The sequence below is a fragment of the Polypterus senegalus genome, chromosome 14 (genome assembly GCF_016835505.1).
Source record: "Polypterus senegalus isolate Bchr_013 chromosome 14, ASM1683550v1, whole genome shotgun sequence".
Taxonomy (NCBI): Eukaryota; Metazoa; Chordata; class Cladistia; order Polypteriformes; family Polypteridae; genus Polypterus; species Polypterus senegalus.
Window position 1 is genome coordinate 128,647,705 of NC_053167.1, and position 17,711 is coordinate 128,665,415.

Here is a 17,711-nt window from a genome sequence, read left to right on the forward strand (position 1 = left end):
GCTGCAAAGAGGAATGGGTGAAACTGGCCAAGGATAGGTGTGCCAAGCTTGTGGCATCATATTCAAAAATACTTGAGGCTGTAATTGCTGCCAAAGGTGCATCGACAAAGTATTGAGCAAAGGCTGTGAATACTTATGTACATGGGATTTCTCAGTTTTTTTTATTTTTAATAAATTTGCAAAACCTCAAGTAAACTTTTTTCACGTTGCCATTATGGGGTGTTGTGTGTAGAATTCTGAGGAAAAAAATGAATTTAATCCATTTTGGAATAAGGCTGTAACATAACAAAATATGGAAAAAGTGATGCGCTGTGAATACTTTCCGGATGCACTGTAGGTAATTACAATAACAATTGACAAGAAAAATTCATAATTAATTATGGTATTTGAGGATTTTGCTAGAATGCCTTTTTGCCTTGCACAATTTGGATTAAAAACTATTCAGCACATCTTGTAACAGGCTTAAGTTTTGAGTTTGATATTTTTCTGTCCAGCCGTTTTAGCTCAGATACATACACACAGACAGCCACATACCCGCGAGATATCTATGTTTTTGGTATCAGGGGACAATAAAACGCTGAGTTCCGTTGAAAACTGGAGATTGAAATTTTTGACAAATCTAAAGCTTTTGCTCCTCCCCCATAGACGATAAGATTATGGTGGGGGAGGGTACAAAGACTTAATTTATATAATTTTAAACCACAACACAAAATGTCCAGAATATATTATATATACCAGTATATATATATATATTTTTAATATGAAAATTATTGCACTTTATTTTTTTGTGATGGCACAATATTTCACAATCATTCTTGTGCACATAAAAGCAGTGCTAATGAGAAAATGCTTTAATACTAATGCTGCCCGTCTTTATTTATAGGAAATGTAAAAGGTAATCAGTAAAGCTGCATTTAGACAGTACCTGATATGTAAACTTGGTGCTGCTGGGGGGGTACTCTGATCCACTTCAATCCGCTTTCCTCTTCCTCTTGATTTCTCCATTCAACTACAAATGAATCCAGATGTAGACTACTTGGCAAGTATTCCCATGACAACAGCACACAGGAATTATTGATCAAAGAGGCACTGAATGACTGAATATACTGGACTGCAAAGACATAAAGAAAACCATTGTTTTAAAGCTAATTAGACATTCTATAATATCTTGTCTTTTCAGCACATGTCACGAAAGTAGTAAAATACATGGAAATTCAGGAGAAAAACATGATGCATTCTTCAAAAACCTGTGAGAAGATTTGTTTTCAACCAAGACAATGACTCTAAGCACAAAGCCATAGCTATATAGGCGTGGCTTAACAAAAGCAATTAAATTCTTGGAGTGTCTGAGTCTGAATCCAGATCTCAATCCAATTGGAAATTTGTGGGTGGACTTGAAAAAGATTGTTCACTCATAAACCCCATTCAACCTGACAGAGCTTGAGCAGTTCTTCAAAGAAGAAAGGGGAGTTATTGCAGTGTCCTGATGTACAAAACTATTTTATGCTATTATATTAAAGGTAAAATTCCGTTACAACGAATATCTTTTACAACAAAATTGTCATTACAACAAAGTACTTTTATGGTCCCGACAGCTTCCCCATATGACGCGAGTCTATAGAAATCTTGTTACTACGAAGTACATTCAGCAGATACTTTCATTACAACGAAGTGCACAAAAGACCTTGAAATGCCTGAATGAATCATCCACAGAGCAGTTAGTTCTGTGGCGCAGCTTAGTTGTGCTCAACGATCCCCAAACACAAATACTCTATTTTTTTTTCTTTCTTTAAACTTTCCTCCTTCTGTTTTTTTTTTTCCTTTTTTGTTTCCTGCAGTTTTCAGTGATACCTTTTGCTTATTGCTCATCAACATTTGAAAAACATACATTGGAATTTAACTCATTGTCACCCTCCTATAGAAATGGCAGACATGAAAAAACAATAACAGTTCATATTAGAGAGAAAAAAAAACTTTAATTTTTTGCAGCTCTTGATTGTGAATTTGGAATTTCACCATCAAGACTGTCAACTTTCTTGAAAGACTGAGCAAAAAAAGAAGAAAAATCTCGGGTTGCAAACTATGTGAACTGCAGCATTTGAAGACATCGAAAAAGCAGTTTTTATGTGGTTCAGTGATGGTCATTCAAGAAACATTCTTATTAAAGTGGCACTCATTCAAGAAAATGTGATGTTTGTAAACTCTCTTGGGACCTCCCCGAACTAGAAAGCACGCCAAAGAGCGTCCTGAAGTACAATCTCCACGTCTTATGGGGCGATAGCAGGCTCACAGCTATGCTGCATCTCTCCAAAGTAAACAGAAAAGATCTTGATGGGTGATGCAAGGTTAGGAGCACGGACATTGTAAATGCAGATAACAGGATTACTTGGTCATTGACCTGGCCATGACCCTGCCTGACTGCAGTGTCTGTGTATAGCAGAGTGGCAGATCACGTTACAATAAATAACTGTGCCATTCTTGTTTCAAGCTGAATAAAGCTGGTTTTGCTAAAGTACTGAGACTAAGCCTCATGTTTTGGAGTGCAAGGCAGGGACTTATAGCACAACCCTGATCTTTTATGATTTGCTTCTGTGGAGCTATACTGCACTGCTGTGAGCCTGCTATTGCCCTACCCCAGCAACAGACAAACAATCTTCCACAGATGCTGCAATCGTGATTTGGGACGCACTTCAGCGTGTCGTTCCCATTGGGAGTGGGGGGGGGGTCCCAAAAGTGCTGAGAAACCTCTTTTAGGCCCCCCCTAATGGGACGACATGCCAAAGCATGACTGCTGAGTCTGTGAAGAACTGCTTCTCCATTGCAGAAGCAACCAATCAAGATTGCACTATAATTGCCTGTCACCGATGGATGATGCAAGGAACATTTTAAATGTAACAGACAGTATAACTTGGTCACTGACCTGGCCTCGACTACGCATGTTTGCTGTGTCTGTGTATAGGAGAGTGGTAGCTTCCGCTGCAATAAATAACCCTGCTGTTCCTGTTTCAAGTTGAATAAAGCTGGTTTTGCTAATGTACAGAGACTCAGCCTCGTGTTTTGGGGTGAAAGACAGTGACTCACGCGTTACAATGATTAGAGGAAAATAAATACATTTGGCCTATGGTTGAGCCCTCCTTTTTTGCCACCTACTGATGGTGAATCATAAGTGCAAATTTTTTTATACTCAGAAAGCCTTTTATTTGAAAGATGATCAAATTTATAAAAACTGACCCACGTAAATTCATTTTCTCATTCGCACTCCGGTTTCTTTAGCAACACTTTGTTAAGTTCAAAAGCATTTGTGTTAAAACCTAGCTGATTCTCTTGTGTCTTTATACACCCAAATGTGAAACAAACTAACCGAGGGCCCACTTGTGTTAACTCCCTATAAAAGATAGAGTTTGGAAGTTTTTAGATACAAACCGCATTCCAAAAAAGTTGGGACACTAAACAAATTGTGAATAAAAACTGAATGCAATGATGTGGAGATGGCAAATGTCAATATATTATTTGTAATAGAACGTAGATGACAGATCAAACATTTAATCCGAGTAAATGTATCATTTTAAAGGAAAAATATGTTGATTCAAAATTTCACGGTGTCAACAAATCCCAAAAAAGTTGGGACAAGTAGCAATAAGAGGCTGGAAAAAGTAAATTTGAGCATAACGAAGAGCTGGAAGACCAATAAACACTAATTAGGTCAATTGGCAACATGATTGGGTATAAAAAGAGCTTCTCAGAGTGGCAGTGTCTCTCAGAAGCCAAGATGGGTAGAGGATCACCAATTCCCACAATGTTGCGCAGAAAGATAGTGGAGCAATATCAGAAAGGTGTTACCCAGCGAAAAATTGCAAAGACTTTGCATCTATCATCATCAACTGTGCATAACATCATCCGAAGATTCAGAGAATCTGGAACAATCTCTGTGCGTAAGGGTCAAGGCCGTAAAACCATACTGGATGCCCGTGATCTCCGGGACCTTAAACGACACTGCACCACAAACAGGAATGCTACTGTAAAGGAAATCACAGAATGGGGTCAGGAATACTTCCAGAAACCATTGTCAGTGAACACAATCCACCGTGCCATCCGCCGTTGCCAGCTGAAACTCTACAGTGCAAAGAAGAAGCCATTTCTAAGCAAGATCCACAAGCTCAGGCGTTGTCACTGGGCCAGGGATCATTTAAAATGGAGTGTGGCAAAATGGAAGACTGTTCTGTGGTCAGGCGAGTCACGATTCAAGTTCTTTTGGAAATCTGGGACGCCATGTCATCCGGACCAAAGAGGACAAGGACAACCCAAGTTGTTATCAACGCTCAGTTCAGAAGCCTGCATCTCTGATGGTATGGGGTTGCATGAGTGCGTGTGGCATGGGCAGCTTGCATGTCTGGAAAGGCACCATCAATGCAGAAAAATATATTCAGGTTCTAGAACAACATATGCTCCCATCCAGACGTCATCTCTTTCAGGGAAGACCCTGCATTTTTCAACAAGATAATGCCAGACCACATTCTGCATCAATCACAACATCATGGCTGCGTAGGAGAAGGATCAGGGTACTGAAATGGCCAGTCTGCAGTCCAGATCTTTCACCTATAGAGAACATTTGGCGCATCATAAAGAGGAAGGTGCAACAAAGAAGGCCCAAGACGATTGAACAGTTAGAGGCCTGTATTAGACAAGAATGGGATAGCATTCCTATTTCTAAACTTGAGAAACTGGTCTCCTCGGTCCCCAAACGTCTGTTGAGTGTTGCAAGAAGAAGGGGAGATGCCACACAGTGGTGAAAATGGCCTTGTCCCAACTTTTTTGGGATTTGTTGACACCATGAAATTCTGAATCAACATATTTTTCCCTTAAAATGATACATTTTCTCAGTTTAAACTTTTGTTCCGTGATTTATGTTCTATTCTGAATAAAATATTAGAAGTTGGCACCTCCACATCATTGCATTCAGTTTTTATTCACGATTTGTATAGTGTCCCAACTTTTTTGGAATCCGGTTTGTATTTTTACAATTGTGGAGAAAAACAATTTGCCCAAAAATAATGTTTTATTAAATGAAACATTATTTAGAAATAAAAAAAGTGTCATCCAAAAGCTTGAATGAATGACAATTTAGAAGATCAAGAGGAAATATGAAACATAAAGCCTAACACTTACCAAATTAGTCCACTTCAAAGTGGCAAAGTTTCTGATTTTAGAAAACATGCCTTCCATGTTGCTAAGGCATGTCTGTGACAACTAAACCAAAAAGTAAAATCGTTAATTCCTATCACTGATCCTTTGCACTACCATTCCTGGTGGAAGGAAGCATACACATTCGCTTATATTAATAATAACAATTAATTATATTTATTAAGGGGTTTTTCTAACCTACTCAAAGCACTTGTTTCTCTGTTCACAGTGACCGCCTTGGCTGGGGTTTTCATGCAGACGACAGCCAGTATGAAAGAAGCTGTGGTTATAAATCTGTTTATATAATAATCAGGATGAGATTTCCAGATATTCATCTATCCATCCATTATCCAACCCGCTATAGCCTAACTATAGGGTTTTGGGGGACTGCTGGAGCCAATCCCAGCCAACACAGGGTGCAAGGCAGGAAACAAAACCTGGGCAGGGTGCCAGCCCACTGCAGCCAGATATTCATATATGCTAAATAATAAAACAATTTTAAGGGCTGCAATTAAATTTTTAAAGCATAGTATGGGGAGATGTTTTACTTTATTTAACAAACTGATTAAGGGACATTTTCAGAATCAAGACAAATGTTATTTACAGTATATATAACTTAAAAAACAAAAATGATCATATGCAGGCTATGGCAACAAGCCTACTTGTTCAGGCTGCCCCTGGCTTGTTCATAGAAAAAGCTACTATTATTCAGAAATCTTTATTCCCTCAAATAGGCTAAATGATTGCCAAGACTTGCACAACCTGTTCTGCTAATCAACAACAATGTTGCTCCATTAGAGCCTTTTACCATTCAGTTATGAAAAATCTAGGTAATGGGGAATTAAAAAAGAAAAGGCATACCGAGCAATCAATAGGAAATTATATCATTACCTGAATGGCAAGAGAACTACAAACAAGTTGTTCAAGGGATATTACTGCTCCCAGGGACTTATTATCTAAAATCTAAATGATTATCAACAAGAAAAAAAAAACGAACATTACATGACCATTAACCTAATTCAAATATAAAAGTTATTAAAGTGAAAAATATATATATTTAAAACCTAAATATTGGTCTGATTTCTCTGGAATTAAGAACTAGAAGTGTATACCTATTAAAACAGAGGAAATCCAAATGTTATTTGACAAATCATAAAATATCTTATGCTAATTTTGAAATGAGCCCTTCTGATTAGAGTTGTAGAATAAAATTATTTATATCAATTAAATGTATTCAATTTTATTTTTAGTCTTTTATTACTTTATTTATTACTTCCTCCTGGAAACTTTTCATGTGACTATAAGTGATTTCCTCAGGACTACAGTCCCCTGTCTCCATGTGATATGTTTCTTAAATGACAACTAAGTTTTGCCTGAGTACTGAATTTGTTTAAGTACTATATCATATAAGCCTGTTGAATCACTGCCATATATAAGATGTGTGAATTTTCTAACAATTCTAATTAGGAAACCCTACTTACTTACCTTTAAATAGTTCAACATATTTTAAACATGTGATTTTACCGCAGGAATTCAAATATATAGTATCTGTTTATATGAATGACTAACAAAAAAGACCTAAGTAATAGACATCAGACAGTGACGATCAACAAATATCAGTTTGGGTCCCCTCAAGGCTATGTTCTGTCTTCTCTCCTTTTCTCTTTGTACACCGATGGCTGCATCTCCAACAACCCTTCTGTTAAACTGCTGAAGTTTGCTGATAGCACTACCCTGATTGGCATGATTGTAGATAAGGGGATGAAATGTTATATCAGAAAGAGGTGGATTGGGTGGCCAGTCGGTGTACCCTCAACCATCTTAATTTGAATTCCTTGAAAACAGTAATGAAAAGTCAAGCCAAATGACACCTTTTATTGACTAACTGAAAAGATTACAATATGCAAGTTTTCGAGGCAACTCAGGCCCCTTCTTGTACATCTTGCATGAAGAAGGGGCCCGAGTTGCCTTGAAAGCTTGCATATTGTAATCTTTTTAGTAAGCCAATAAAAGGTATCATTTTGCTTGACTTTGTACTACATTCATAATGGCTAACAAGGTACAAAACCCTAGTACTATTTGAAAACAGTAGAAATGATTGAAGATTTTAGGAGACACTCCTTACCTCCTACACCCCTAGTTATAAATGATGTTGTTGTCAGCAGGGAAAAATCATTTAAATGTCTTGGCACAACTACAACTCACAATCTGGGCTGGGATGAAAACATAACTGGTCTTAACAAAAAAGTTCAGCAGCAGATATTTGTTCTCTGTCAACATAAAAGGTTTAACCTGTCCAAATCAGTGCTGGTTCAGCTTCATAGAGCAGTATGGTATTTTATGGTGATGTATCTGCTCACTCCAAACATGAACTGCAGCATGTTATTCAGACAACACAAAAGACTGTAGGACAGAAACTGTACTCCACCAAGGTTCTGTATGCATCACAGGTCAGGAATGAGCTGGTAATACAAGCAAAGACTACACTGTTTTTCAGTTATCACCATCAAGGAAATGTTACTGGTCACTAAAGCTTATTAAAGATACAGTTTCTTTCCTACTAAAGTTGCCATGGTGAAATACAGTCTCTGATTCATGTCTCTTCCTGATTTCTATTCTCCATTCAATATAAATTAGGCTTATTTTATATAGGACTTACCTAATGTATTACTGAGCAAGAGTTCAATTCAACTTTACTATATTGCATTATACAGGTATATCTATGACAATGCGGGTTCCGCTCCATTCTTCTATCTTCCTTCTGGAAGCCTTTGAACCCTACACTGTTGGTAATGTCACAGATGAGCAGGACAGTGAGGCACAACAATGAAGCATGGGATGGTGCAAAAAGTGCAAAGTGCTTTTATTAAAAACAACAAGCAATTTCAAAACAGTGTTCAAAGTAAACTGCAGTGCTTCAAAAGTCTTCAAATAAATAATCCAATAAAAAGTGGTGAATTGTGGAGGTTAAAAACAATAAATAAATCCTTAAAAACCGAGGTTAAAACAATGGCTGGAAGCCGTCTTTTAAAACAAAGCCTGGTGCCTTCTTTTACTGGTGACTCCCCTGCTTCTCCCATCCAGGCTATGCACCAGGGGAGTCAACTTACCTGCAGGTGACCTTCTTCATTCGACCGATCTGGTCGCCATCCTGATCCCTGGCTTCATTCAGCCCCTGCCAGACCGAGACTTGGCTTCCCCCAACAGCTAGGATGCTCACGCTGGGGATCTACTCCAAACCTCTGACTCCCGCTGCCTTCGCTGCAGCGAGCCAACCTTCTCCTGGTCACTCCTTCTCCAAACAAGCGCTCAGCAGGAGCGACCACTAACATTGGCTCTTGGGTGCCGGCCAAACACCCCACTTGGGCTCGCCTCTCCCAGCTGCCTACGCTTGCTCGCTCGTTTGTTCTCTTTCACTGGCTTTCTCCGTCTGGCTTCCTGCCGTCTTCTTCATTCTTTTTTCTTTGTCTCCCCTTAGCTGCCTCGCGCTTCTATTTATTACAGGGAAGTGGATCAGATGTGGCAATTAGCAGCTCCTCACCTGTCCACTTAAGTGAGGACTGTCTGCATCACAAATCACGCGGGAACCACTCCGGCCACACATACCACACCCCCTCTATAAGCCGCAAATGTGGCAATTATTTTTTTTTAAAAGTGGCATTTTTGACATGAGCTGTGGTCCCGCTACACCACAATGTCCCTCCTTAAAATATATTAAAAGTTTTAAAATATCAGCTTTCACCTGTGAAGATGGCAATAACATTTCAACAGCTACAGGAAATTTTAAGAATTTACTGAAAGAATTGATTATCACATTATATAACTATCTTAAAGTTGACTATCGAGATCTGGAAGACATTATTATAAAAGAACAGCTACAGGTAGAGTACTACCATTATAGGGAGTATACACCAGAGATGTTAACAAGCCATCCTTCCTAACTGACAGAACACAGAATCCTTATACACTGGCTCAGGGACACAGCAGGGTTTTGTTTAGTTTGTTTATTTGATACTTTAAGTTCTTTCTTGTTATGTATTTCTCTGTTTAACTTTTTCTAATTACATTTTTTATACTCATGCATCCATTATGTTACTCATGGTTTGAGATTTCTACAGGCACACCCCACAATCGTTTGTAAAGTGTTTAGGCAGCTGGGGCTGTATTTTAATTTTTTCCATTTAAAATGCACACACACACACACACACACACACATTATATATATATATATATTATTACATTTTTGCATATAATGAAAGGCTGAACGGATGTCGCTTTTCTTCCTTGGTCTGTGATGATTATTGGGTAAAGGTTGTGCCTACATAGTTGGCTTCATTTTGTGATTTTTAATTGTAAATAATTTTTATTATAGAATAATTCTTTCAAGAATTTATATTATTATACATTTTCAATGCATGGGCTATCAGTTAAAAAGGGCAACTGAATATCCACTTACCTTTTCTTGAGGTGCTAGATAAAGTTAAATTGTAGTTTGATTTGGATGATCCCAGTGAGTTGTAGGCTTTAACAGTTACCATATGAATAACTTCCCTCCATGGAAAAGTATACACAGTTGTATTGCTTAGACATTCAGATGACCACATCAGCCCTTTAGCCATATGATGCTCAATAATGAAGCCTTCCACTGAGCAAAGAGCATCTTCTTTTCTTACAGACTGAAAGAAAAGTGTTTTAAGAGTAAATGAGGCAATAGTTCATAGTATAACACAACTGTGTCCCTGTTTAGGTTAAACATTATAGCTCACAGTGAAAAAAATTGTTCCACAGTTCTACTACTTACTGTCTCTCACTGGCAGAGGAGATTTGAAGATGGGTCACTTTCATCAAAAGTCAACGCTTAGTGTATTATAAAAAAAAAAAACAAAAAAAAACAGTACACTACTAAAATATATGACTGTAATTGTTTAACCAACCTCCATATATACCAAATTTCAGGAAAGAGAGATTTAACAGAACTAGAGCATATCAGCTTCCATAATTACAATTTTGTACCAGTATTCTTGGGGTCAGGTAGATTATAAACAATAAATGTGCAAATATAATCTTCCTACTCATCATCATCTACTTACATCAAATCTGTAACACCACATCTCTCAGATTTAAAAAGTAGATTCCTGGTGTAGGTTTCTTACTCATCTGTCTTATATACTTATATATGGACACTAGACACTTTTATGAAAACATAATAGGGATGAGATTGTTCTTTCTGAGGCAAGGCTCTAGTGAAGAACATTTACTTTACTATAAGAGCAAGTTGTTTTTGATACTCTATTCTATTCTGTTGCCTACTGTCTTTAGCAATAATGAGCAAATCATGAGTTTGGAGAAATCACGGAAATGTTCAGGGACTTCACTAAACTGGAGGAAATGCATTAAAGTCAATGAGGAAGGAAATGGCTTTATAACCTTTACCAGACTGATAGATCTCAGTTACTTCTGTTCTCATTTGTTCCTGAATTTCTTTGGATCTTGGCATGATGTCTATCTTTTGAGGTGCTTTTGGTCTACTTCTCTGTGTCAGGCAGCTCCTCCATCCATCCATCCATTTTCTAACCCGCTGAATCCGAATACAGGGTCACGGGGGTCTGCTGGAGCCAATCCCAGCCAACACAGGGCACAAGGCAGGAACCAATCCTGGGCAGGGTGCCAACCCACCGCAGGACACACACAAACACACCCACACACCAAGCACACACTAGGGCCAATTTAGAATCGCCAGTCCACCCAACCTGCATGTCTTTGGATTGTGAAGTGATTTCTTGATTGAAACAGGTGTGGCAGTAATCAGGCCTGGGGGTGGCTACGGAAATTGAACTCAGGTGTGATACACCACAGTTAGGTTATTTTTTAACAAGGGGGCAATTACTTTTTCACACAGGGCCAGGTAGGTTTGGATTTTTTTTTCTCCCTAAATAATAAAAACCATCATTTAAAAACTGCATTTTGTGTTTACTTGTGTTATATTTGACTAATGGTTAAATGTGTTTGATGATCAGAAACATTTTGTGTGACAAACATGAAAAAGAATAAGAAATCAGGAAGGGGGCAAATAGTTTTTCACACCACTATATATATAGTTGAGCTCACAGAATTCCAGTATTCAGTGCACTAATATGCCATGCTATGAAGTTTGCAGCTGAAGCTCATGATAGAGTCCCAGTGCAGCCTGCTTGCCAGGTCCATATAAGGGAAGAGAATGTGAGGCAATTGCATATGCAACAAACCTTAACACTTAACAACTTAACAGATCTTCAACACCATTTTCTTCCATCAAAAGGATAGAAACAACTTGTAAATAGTAATAAATCCTTTGTTATTATTATTATTTTATGTGGTTTCATGTGATTTCTATGAGGGGGTGAGCTGCTAAGATTTGTTTTGATTAGGTGCTGCACAGCATACACGCCGTCAAGTGCACAGAGAATTGGCTGTGGCTCTTACCAAAGAGACTCAAAGATTGGTTCGTGCCACTCTGTACTATCATTTCCCTGTTTGAGTTTTGGAGCACCAGCAGTTAATATATGCATACTGGTGCATACCTGCACACCCAGAGAGCCTATAGTGTGAAGGATCAGCTTCTTATACTTGGGAGGCTGTGCCTGTCAAAACCTGATGTGTGCTGTATAGCAAGGAGCATAACATACTTAATCCAGCAGTGAAGATAAAATCTAATAAATCTATGCAGATATAATATTCTCATTCTGTTCATTTAATTCACCCCTCAAATAAAAATACTGTGGGGTGCAAATCCAGTAGTGACAGCATATGTAAAAGCAGATTGGACAGCGACTTTGAATATAAGGTGGAGTACAGTAACAGTAAGCATGTGTGAAAGTTCTGTGGCTGACTGCAACAGCTCTGTGATATCATGCTGGCCTTGCAAAGGGCTGCTGGGAAAAAATGTTTGTTTAAACTGACAGCCCAGTTAATTTCCAGAAAAATATTTGTGAATAAAAGGATACCAGTTAATACAGTATATTCTCTGCCAAAAACACTTTAGCAAATTTCGTCTATCAATACTAGTCTTTAGAAATTACTTCTCAAAAATCATGTGTAACATCTGAAAAACTCTTAGTAAAAATTCCACTACTTTGCAGCTTATAGATTTCAAAGTAAATTCATAATCTATAAAATAATATAATGCTGCTTAGTCAATAAGTTCTGCTGGTAGATAAGGTTTTAACGAAAAACAACCTTACGTTTTGTCAAAAGATATCACAAACTTTACTCATATACATGTTTTGAAGTAATTGTATATATATATATATATATATATATATATATATATATATATATATATATATATATATGAACGAACGCTGCCGGGCACACACAGACGGACATCTTAAGTTCACCCAACACACTGTTTATTTACAATATTTACAATAATAATTCGTGCATCAACCCCAGTGCCTCTTACACCGATTCCCCCAAAGTCCAGGGCTCACAGTCACTGTGCCTTCTCTTCCTGGCCACCTCCAATCCTCTCCCCAGCTCTGCCTCGCTACCTCCCAACATCCACCAATAACTGGAGGGAGGCGGCCCCTCTTATAGGAACCCGGATGGGCTCCAGCTGCTTGCTGGCAATTCGTCTTGGCCACACCCATGTGTGGCAGAAGTGCCGGCTGCGCACCCGGAAGCCGTCCGGGTGTCCCCTGTCGTCTTCCCCCCGGCACTTCCTGGTGTGGCGGAAGTGCCGGGCTCCCGGGATAAATAGGCACTGGGGCGCCGCCTGGCGGTGGCCACGGGTCCCTACAGGGCTGGGCTTCCAAGCCCCTACCCGAGGCCCCAACATAACCAGGACGGACGCCCTCTCGCGGTCTGGAGGAGGCACAAGCCCTCCTCTTGTCCTCCTGGGCGTCCCGGCCGGGACTTGCCCCACCGCTAGCGAGGACACGTGGGTCCGAACGGCACGTCCCGAAAGGGCAGCACGTCCCCAGAGAGGGTCCTGCTATGTCCCCAGGGTCCAACACGGCACCCTGGGACATCTCCTTTCGGCACCCCCTCCGACGCAAACGTGCCCCTCTGGTCTGCGCCGCTCTCGCCCCCGCTGTCCCCAGCAGCTGGGCCACTATTGGCCTCCTGGCGTGGAGTCCTCCCGCGGAGCGGCCCATTCCAGGAGGGCAGGTCCCTGACAACGTCGGCCTCAGCGCTCGTCGGGGCTTCGGGCCTGTGAAGAAAGGAAAAAGAGGGCCAGAAGCACTGCCAGGACACTCACCCCGAGCGTCCTGCCGGTCTCCGTACCCGCAGTGCTCCTGCCCCTTCCGACAGCCCCTGACTTGCCTGCCGAAGTCCTCCGCCGCAGGTTCCATGCCCATCCTCTCGTTGTCCACGGAACCGCTCTCGCAGGCGGCTCGCCCAGCCGCCCAGGGGATTTCCTCTGCCCGCGCAGAGGATGGCCCTTCTCCGGGCACTCGCACCCAGCGAGACGCCCCTTCCTATCGGAGGTCCCGGCATTCACCCTTCGGTTCCACCTTCTATTCTTGGACGCCTTGACGGTCTGGGTCTGAGCATGGCAATACCTCAAATCCAGCCCCGTCTGCGTCCCTGCAGAGCGACATGAGACTGCCGTGGGCTTGGAGCGCAGGGTGCTAGGACCCAGGGCACTCATCAGCCCTTGTCCTACCAGCGCCTGCGTGCTCGCTCTCCTCGCCCGATCGGCCGTCTGCATCGCTGCGTCCGCTGTGGGGGGATCGCTTACTTGAAGTCGGTCCTCCTTAAATAAGTCACGACCGTGTTCGGTGGATCCCCCTTCATGCTTTACGGGGACGGTACAACTCACCTTCCCCGTAGTGTCTCGATTGCCAAAGGCTCCAGCGTCACGCCGATTCTCTGTCCCACGCGGCGTCTCTCCCGACGCGACCGCCTTCCCCTCCAGCTGCTCCAAACGGAGCACGAGATCACCTAGCAATTCCTCTAAAGACGGCTCGGCGGGCGAAGGATTCTCCGACACGCCGAGCCGCTGGTGGAAAGAAAGAGACAGACGTCGGTGAGCTTACCTGTCCATCAGCTCCACGCGACGCCTGCCTCCTCTGGGCCACTCCCTCTGGCCCAATCGGGTCCTTCTCCGACATGAGACTGGCGTTCCTAGGTCCCGCCTCCACCCAATCATCGGGGGGCACACCAGACACACCAGCCAATCCCGTGCCTGTCAGCGGGCGGGACATCCGGCCCGTGGCCATCTTGTCTCCCCTGCTTTGGGTGCGGAGACGTGCCTCCTCGCAGCTCCGCAGCTGCGGCGGTCCTTTGAGCCGCAGCGGCTCCGAATACGCAGCCTCCTCTGCTGCCGCCGCCGCGCTGCCGACAGCCCGTGGCCCGCCGTGCTCCTGCCACAGACGCAGATCCGGTTAGTCCCTCCCTGTGGGAAACAAGGTATGTAAGACCCCGAAGGGCCGATCATTGCAGGGCAGGGCACTCACCTCGCGGATCCCGTCATGCCGAGGTCCCTGCCTCGGTGTGGCCTTCCGCGTTGCAACGCCGGCCTGGCTGTCCGTCCCGACAGCGCGACTCTCGGAGCCCGCTGCGCTCCGGCGACATCGGCAGCTCCTTCGCACCCAGGGATGGCCTTTCTGCGGACCGACGGCGGTCTAGGGGTTAACCGCTCCCGCGGGGTTGTGCACGGGCCGCTCCTGCGGCCAGTGTGTGGGGTTCGCTGCTGCGCCGGGCCGTTCACAGAAATATTTGTTGAAAACGCAGGTCCCCGCCTTGCACCAGGCAGAGCATCCTGCCGACTACACCACTGTGAACGCTGGCCCGGACACACACAGACGGACATCTTAAGTTCACCCAACACACTGTTTATTTACAATATTTATAATAATAATTCGTGCATCAACCCCAGTGCCTCTTGCACCGAAAAGTCCAGGGCTCACAGTCACTGTGCCTTCTCTTCCTGGTCAGCCTCCAATAAGCTCTGTCTCGCTACCTCCCAACATCCACCAATAACTGGAGGGAGGCGGCCCCTCTTATAGGAACCCGGATGGGCTCCAGCTGCTTCCTGGCAATTCGTCTTGGCCACACCCCTGTGTGGCAGAAGTGCCGGCTGAGCACCCGGAAGCTGTCCAGGTGTCCCCTGTCGTCTTCCCCCCGGCACTTCCTGGTGTGGCGGAAGTGCTGGGCTCCCAGGATAAATAGGCACTGGGGCGCCGCCTGGCAGTGGCCACGGGTCCCTACAGGGCTGGGCTTCCAAGCCCCCTACCCGAGGCCTCCTGCATAACCAGGACGGACGCCCCCTCTTGGTCTGGAGGAGGCACACGCCCTCCTCTGGTCCTCCAAGGCGTCCCGGCCGGGCTCCAGCCCCGGCTGAGGACCACACGGGATAAACCGGCATCGGAGCGCCGCCTGGCGGTGGCCACGGGTCCCTACAGGGCTGGGCTTCCAAGCCCTCTACCCGAGGCCCCCAACATAACCAGGACGGACGCCCCCTCGGGTCTGGAGGAGGCACAAGCCCTCCTCTCGTCCTCCTGGGCGTCCCGGCCGGGGACCACAATATATATATATATATAGTACTATACACACACTTTTTAATTATTAATCTTGACACTACATCTGTTAGACATGTCTGTTATGTCTTAATTTAGTACTATTACTGGCTTAACTGATGTTATTAATATTTTGTATCATAAAGCTATTTTTTATTACTGCTGTTATTACTATTACTGTTTTATTTAATTGCTGCCTCTGATATTATCTACTTAGGAAATGTCAAAATTATAATTCATTAAACTTTATGTCTATTTATAAAGTAACGATGAACTGAGACTGCAATGAAGGAAACACCAATGCTACTACTTGACCTGTGTTTTGTGAAATACTACTTGAAATTTGTCAGGGTTAGTGCTTCTCCTGGCACATTAATGTGGGGACTGTTAGGGGACTGCATTATGAAGTTAATGCCTTGTTTGATACAGTCAAGATGGCTGGAAGATTTTATTTACTGTTTTGAGGTTTTTTTTCTTTTAATAACTTGAAGATTTTAATACATAGAGGAGCTAGCATACAAAATGTATCTCTGTGTATGTTGCTTTCTGTCCATGAGCATGTTATGCATTTTTTTTTCTTCAATTATGTGCAGGATGGTAAAATAAGTTCCTATATCAATGGCATAAATGAATAAAATAAATAAATGATTGGACACTTTTACCTACCCACAGTTTTTTATCTGTTGGAATCCTAAACATCTGAATCAAAAGAAATATGGCACTATCTCATGTATTTGTTAAAGACAGTTTTGTCATCTTCAAAAGATACAATTTGTATATTAAAAACCATACTAGCCTTAGGAAGGGCTGATGAGAATAAATATTTCACTGCAAAAGGGAAACTAAAAGAGTTTGAATATGGATAGAAAAACTACTCCCTTTGCCATCTTACTTTGGATGTCACTGCATGATCTAGACGTTTCACGAAACTAAACTGATTCTGGCCAACATGTATTTGCATAATCAGGAAAACAATGAAATGATACCTAACTTAACCTGAATAACAACAATCTAATGCTGGCAAGAAATTTTAATTGCATCTTATATGCTGTTAGGGGCCATTTGTACTCAACTGTAACATTTTTGTCAAAAATCTAAGAAAATGTAAGAGTCATGAATTGACAATTTCTTTATTGATTATAACGGTCTATGTAGAAATGTTGAAATTATAGTATTTTATGATCAAACTTCTCTTATCATGGAACTCATGATAACTTGTTCTTTAAATTTACAGAGAAACTGAGGACTCAACCTGATCCTGCTGGAAGATGACTTAGTTAAACATGCATTATTACAGTAGCCAGCTGCAAGCAAGTTATCTATTCTACAAATCTGTGGGAAGCACTCAATGATCTTTTGGGGTCAAATAACATATGACTTTCACAAGTAGGTTAGAACATGAATGATGGAAGGATAAAAGCTGTTTAAATAATTAATACTGAAATCTTAAAAGTCATAAAGCCTTTACAAAGTGGAAGGGACACTGGTCCAGATGGATACCCATCAGAATTTTATAATTTTTTTTTCCAGTGAACTATTATGGTTTATGCTAACAACTATATGTCCTTCAAAGGGAAAGATAATGAACTCTTATCTAAAACAGTCTGCCTGATATCAATAGTCATCTTTCTTAAAAAAAAATAATAAAATCACCCAAAATAAGAATCTTACAGTCCAATCACTTTACTAATTTCTAATATGGTGGTCGTCACATATGCTATCCTTACAGGCTCTTTTGAAGTATGCAATAACACTTTGGAATGAGAGGGGGCACTATTGCTCACATTGCCACCTCTATCTTTCTCCACAGTGCAGAGAAACTGCCCAGTGAGAATAACTGACTCTGCCCCTTCCAGCACTCTCTCCATTAAAGCTGTGGAATTTATTTTTGTTGGACTTACAAGCATTGAACAGGATGACATGGCTGCCGTCCCAAATTTTCGTTTTGTGGAGCTGTCATTGCTGCACATGGCCACAAGATACTATTCAACAAATAAAACTGAGAATGCACTACCTTCCATCATTTTT

At 42.0% G+C, this 17,711-nt stretch overlaps 1 protein-coding gene across 5 annotated transcripts in view; it reads right to left on the reverse strand.

Moving 5' to 3' along the window:
• lepr (leptin receptor) overlaps positions 1–17,711 on the reverse strand; it is a 275,136-nt gene that overhangs the window by 47,521 nt on the left and 209,904 nt on the right. For all 5 annotated transcript variants that reach the window (XM_039735320.1, XM_039735323.1, XM_039735322.1 and 2 more), the window contains 2 exons: positions 9,638–9,857; positions 926–1,111 (listed from right to left, as the gene is read on the reverse strand). In XM_039735320.1, the coding sequence (XP_039591254.1) occupies positions 926–1,111; positions 9,638–9,857 (406 nt within the window). The remainder of the gene's footprint in view (positions 1–925; positions 1,112–9,637; positions 9,858–17,711) is intronic.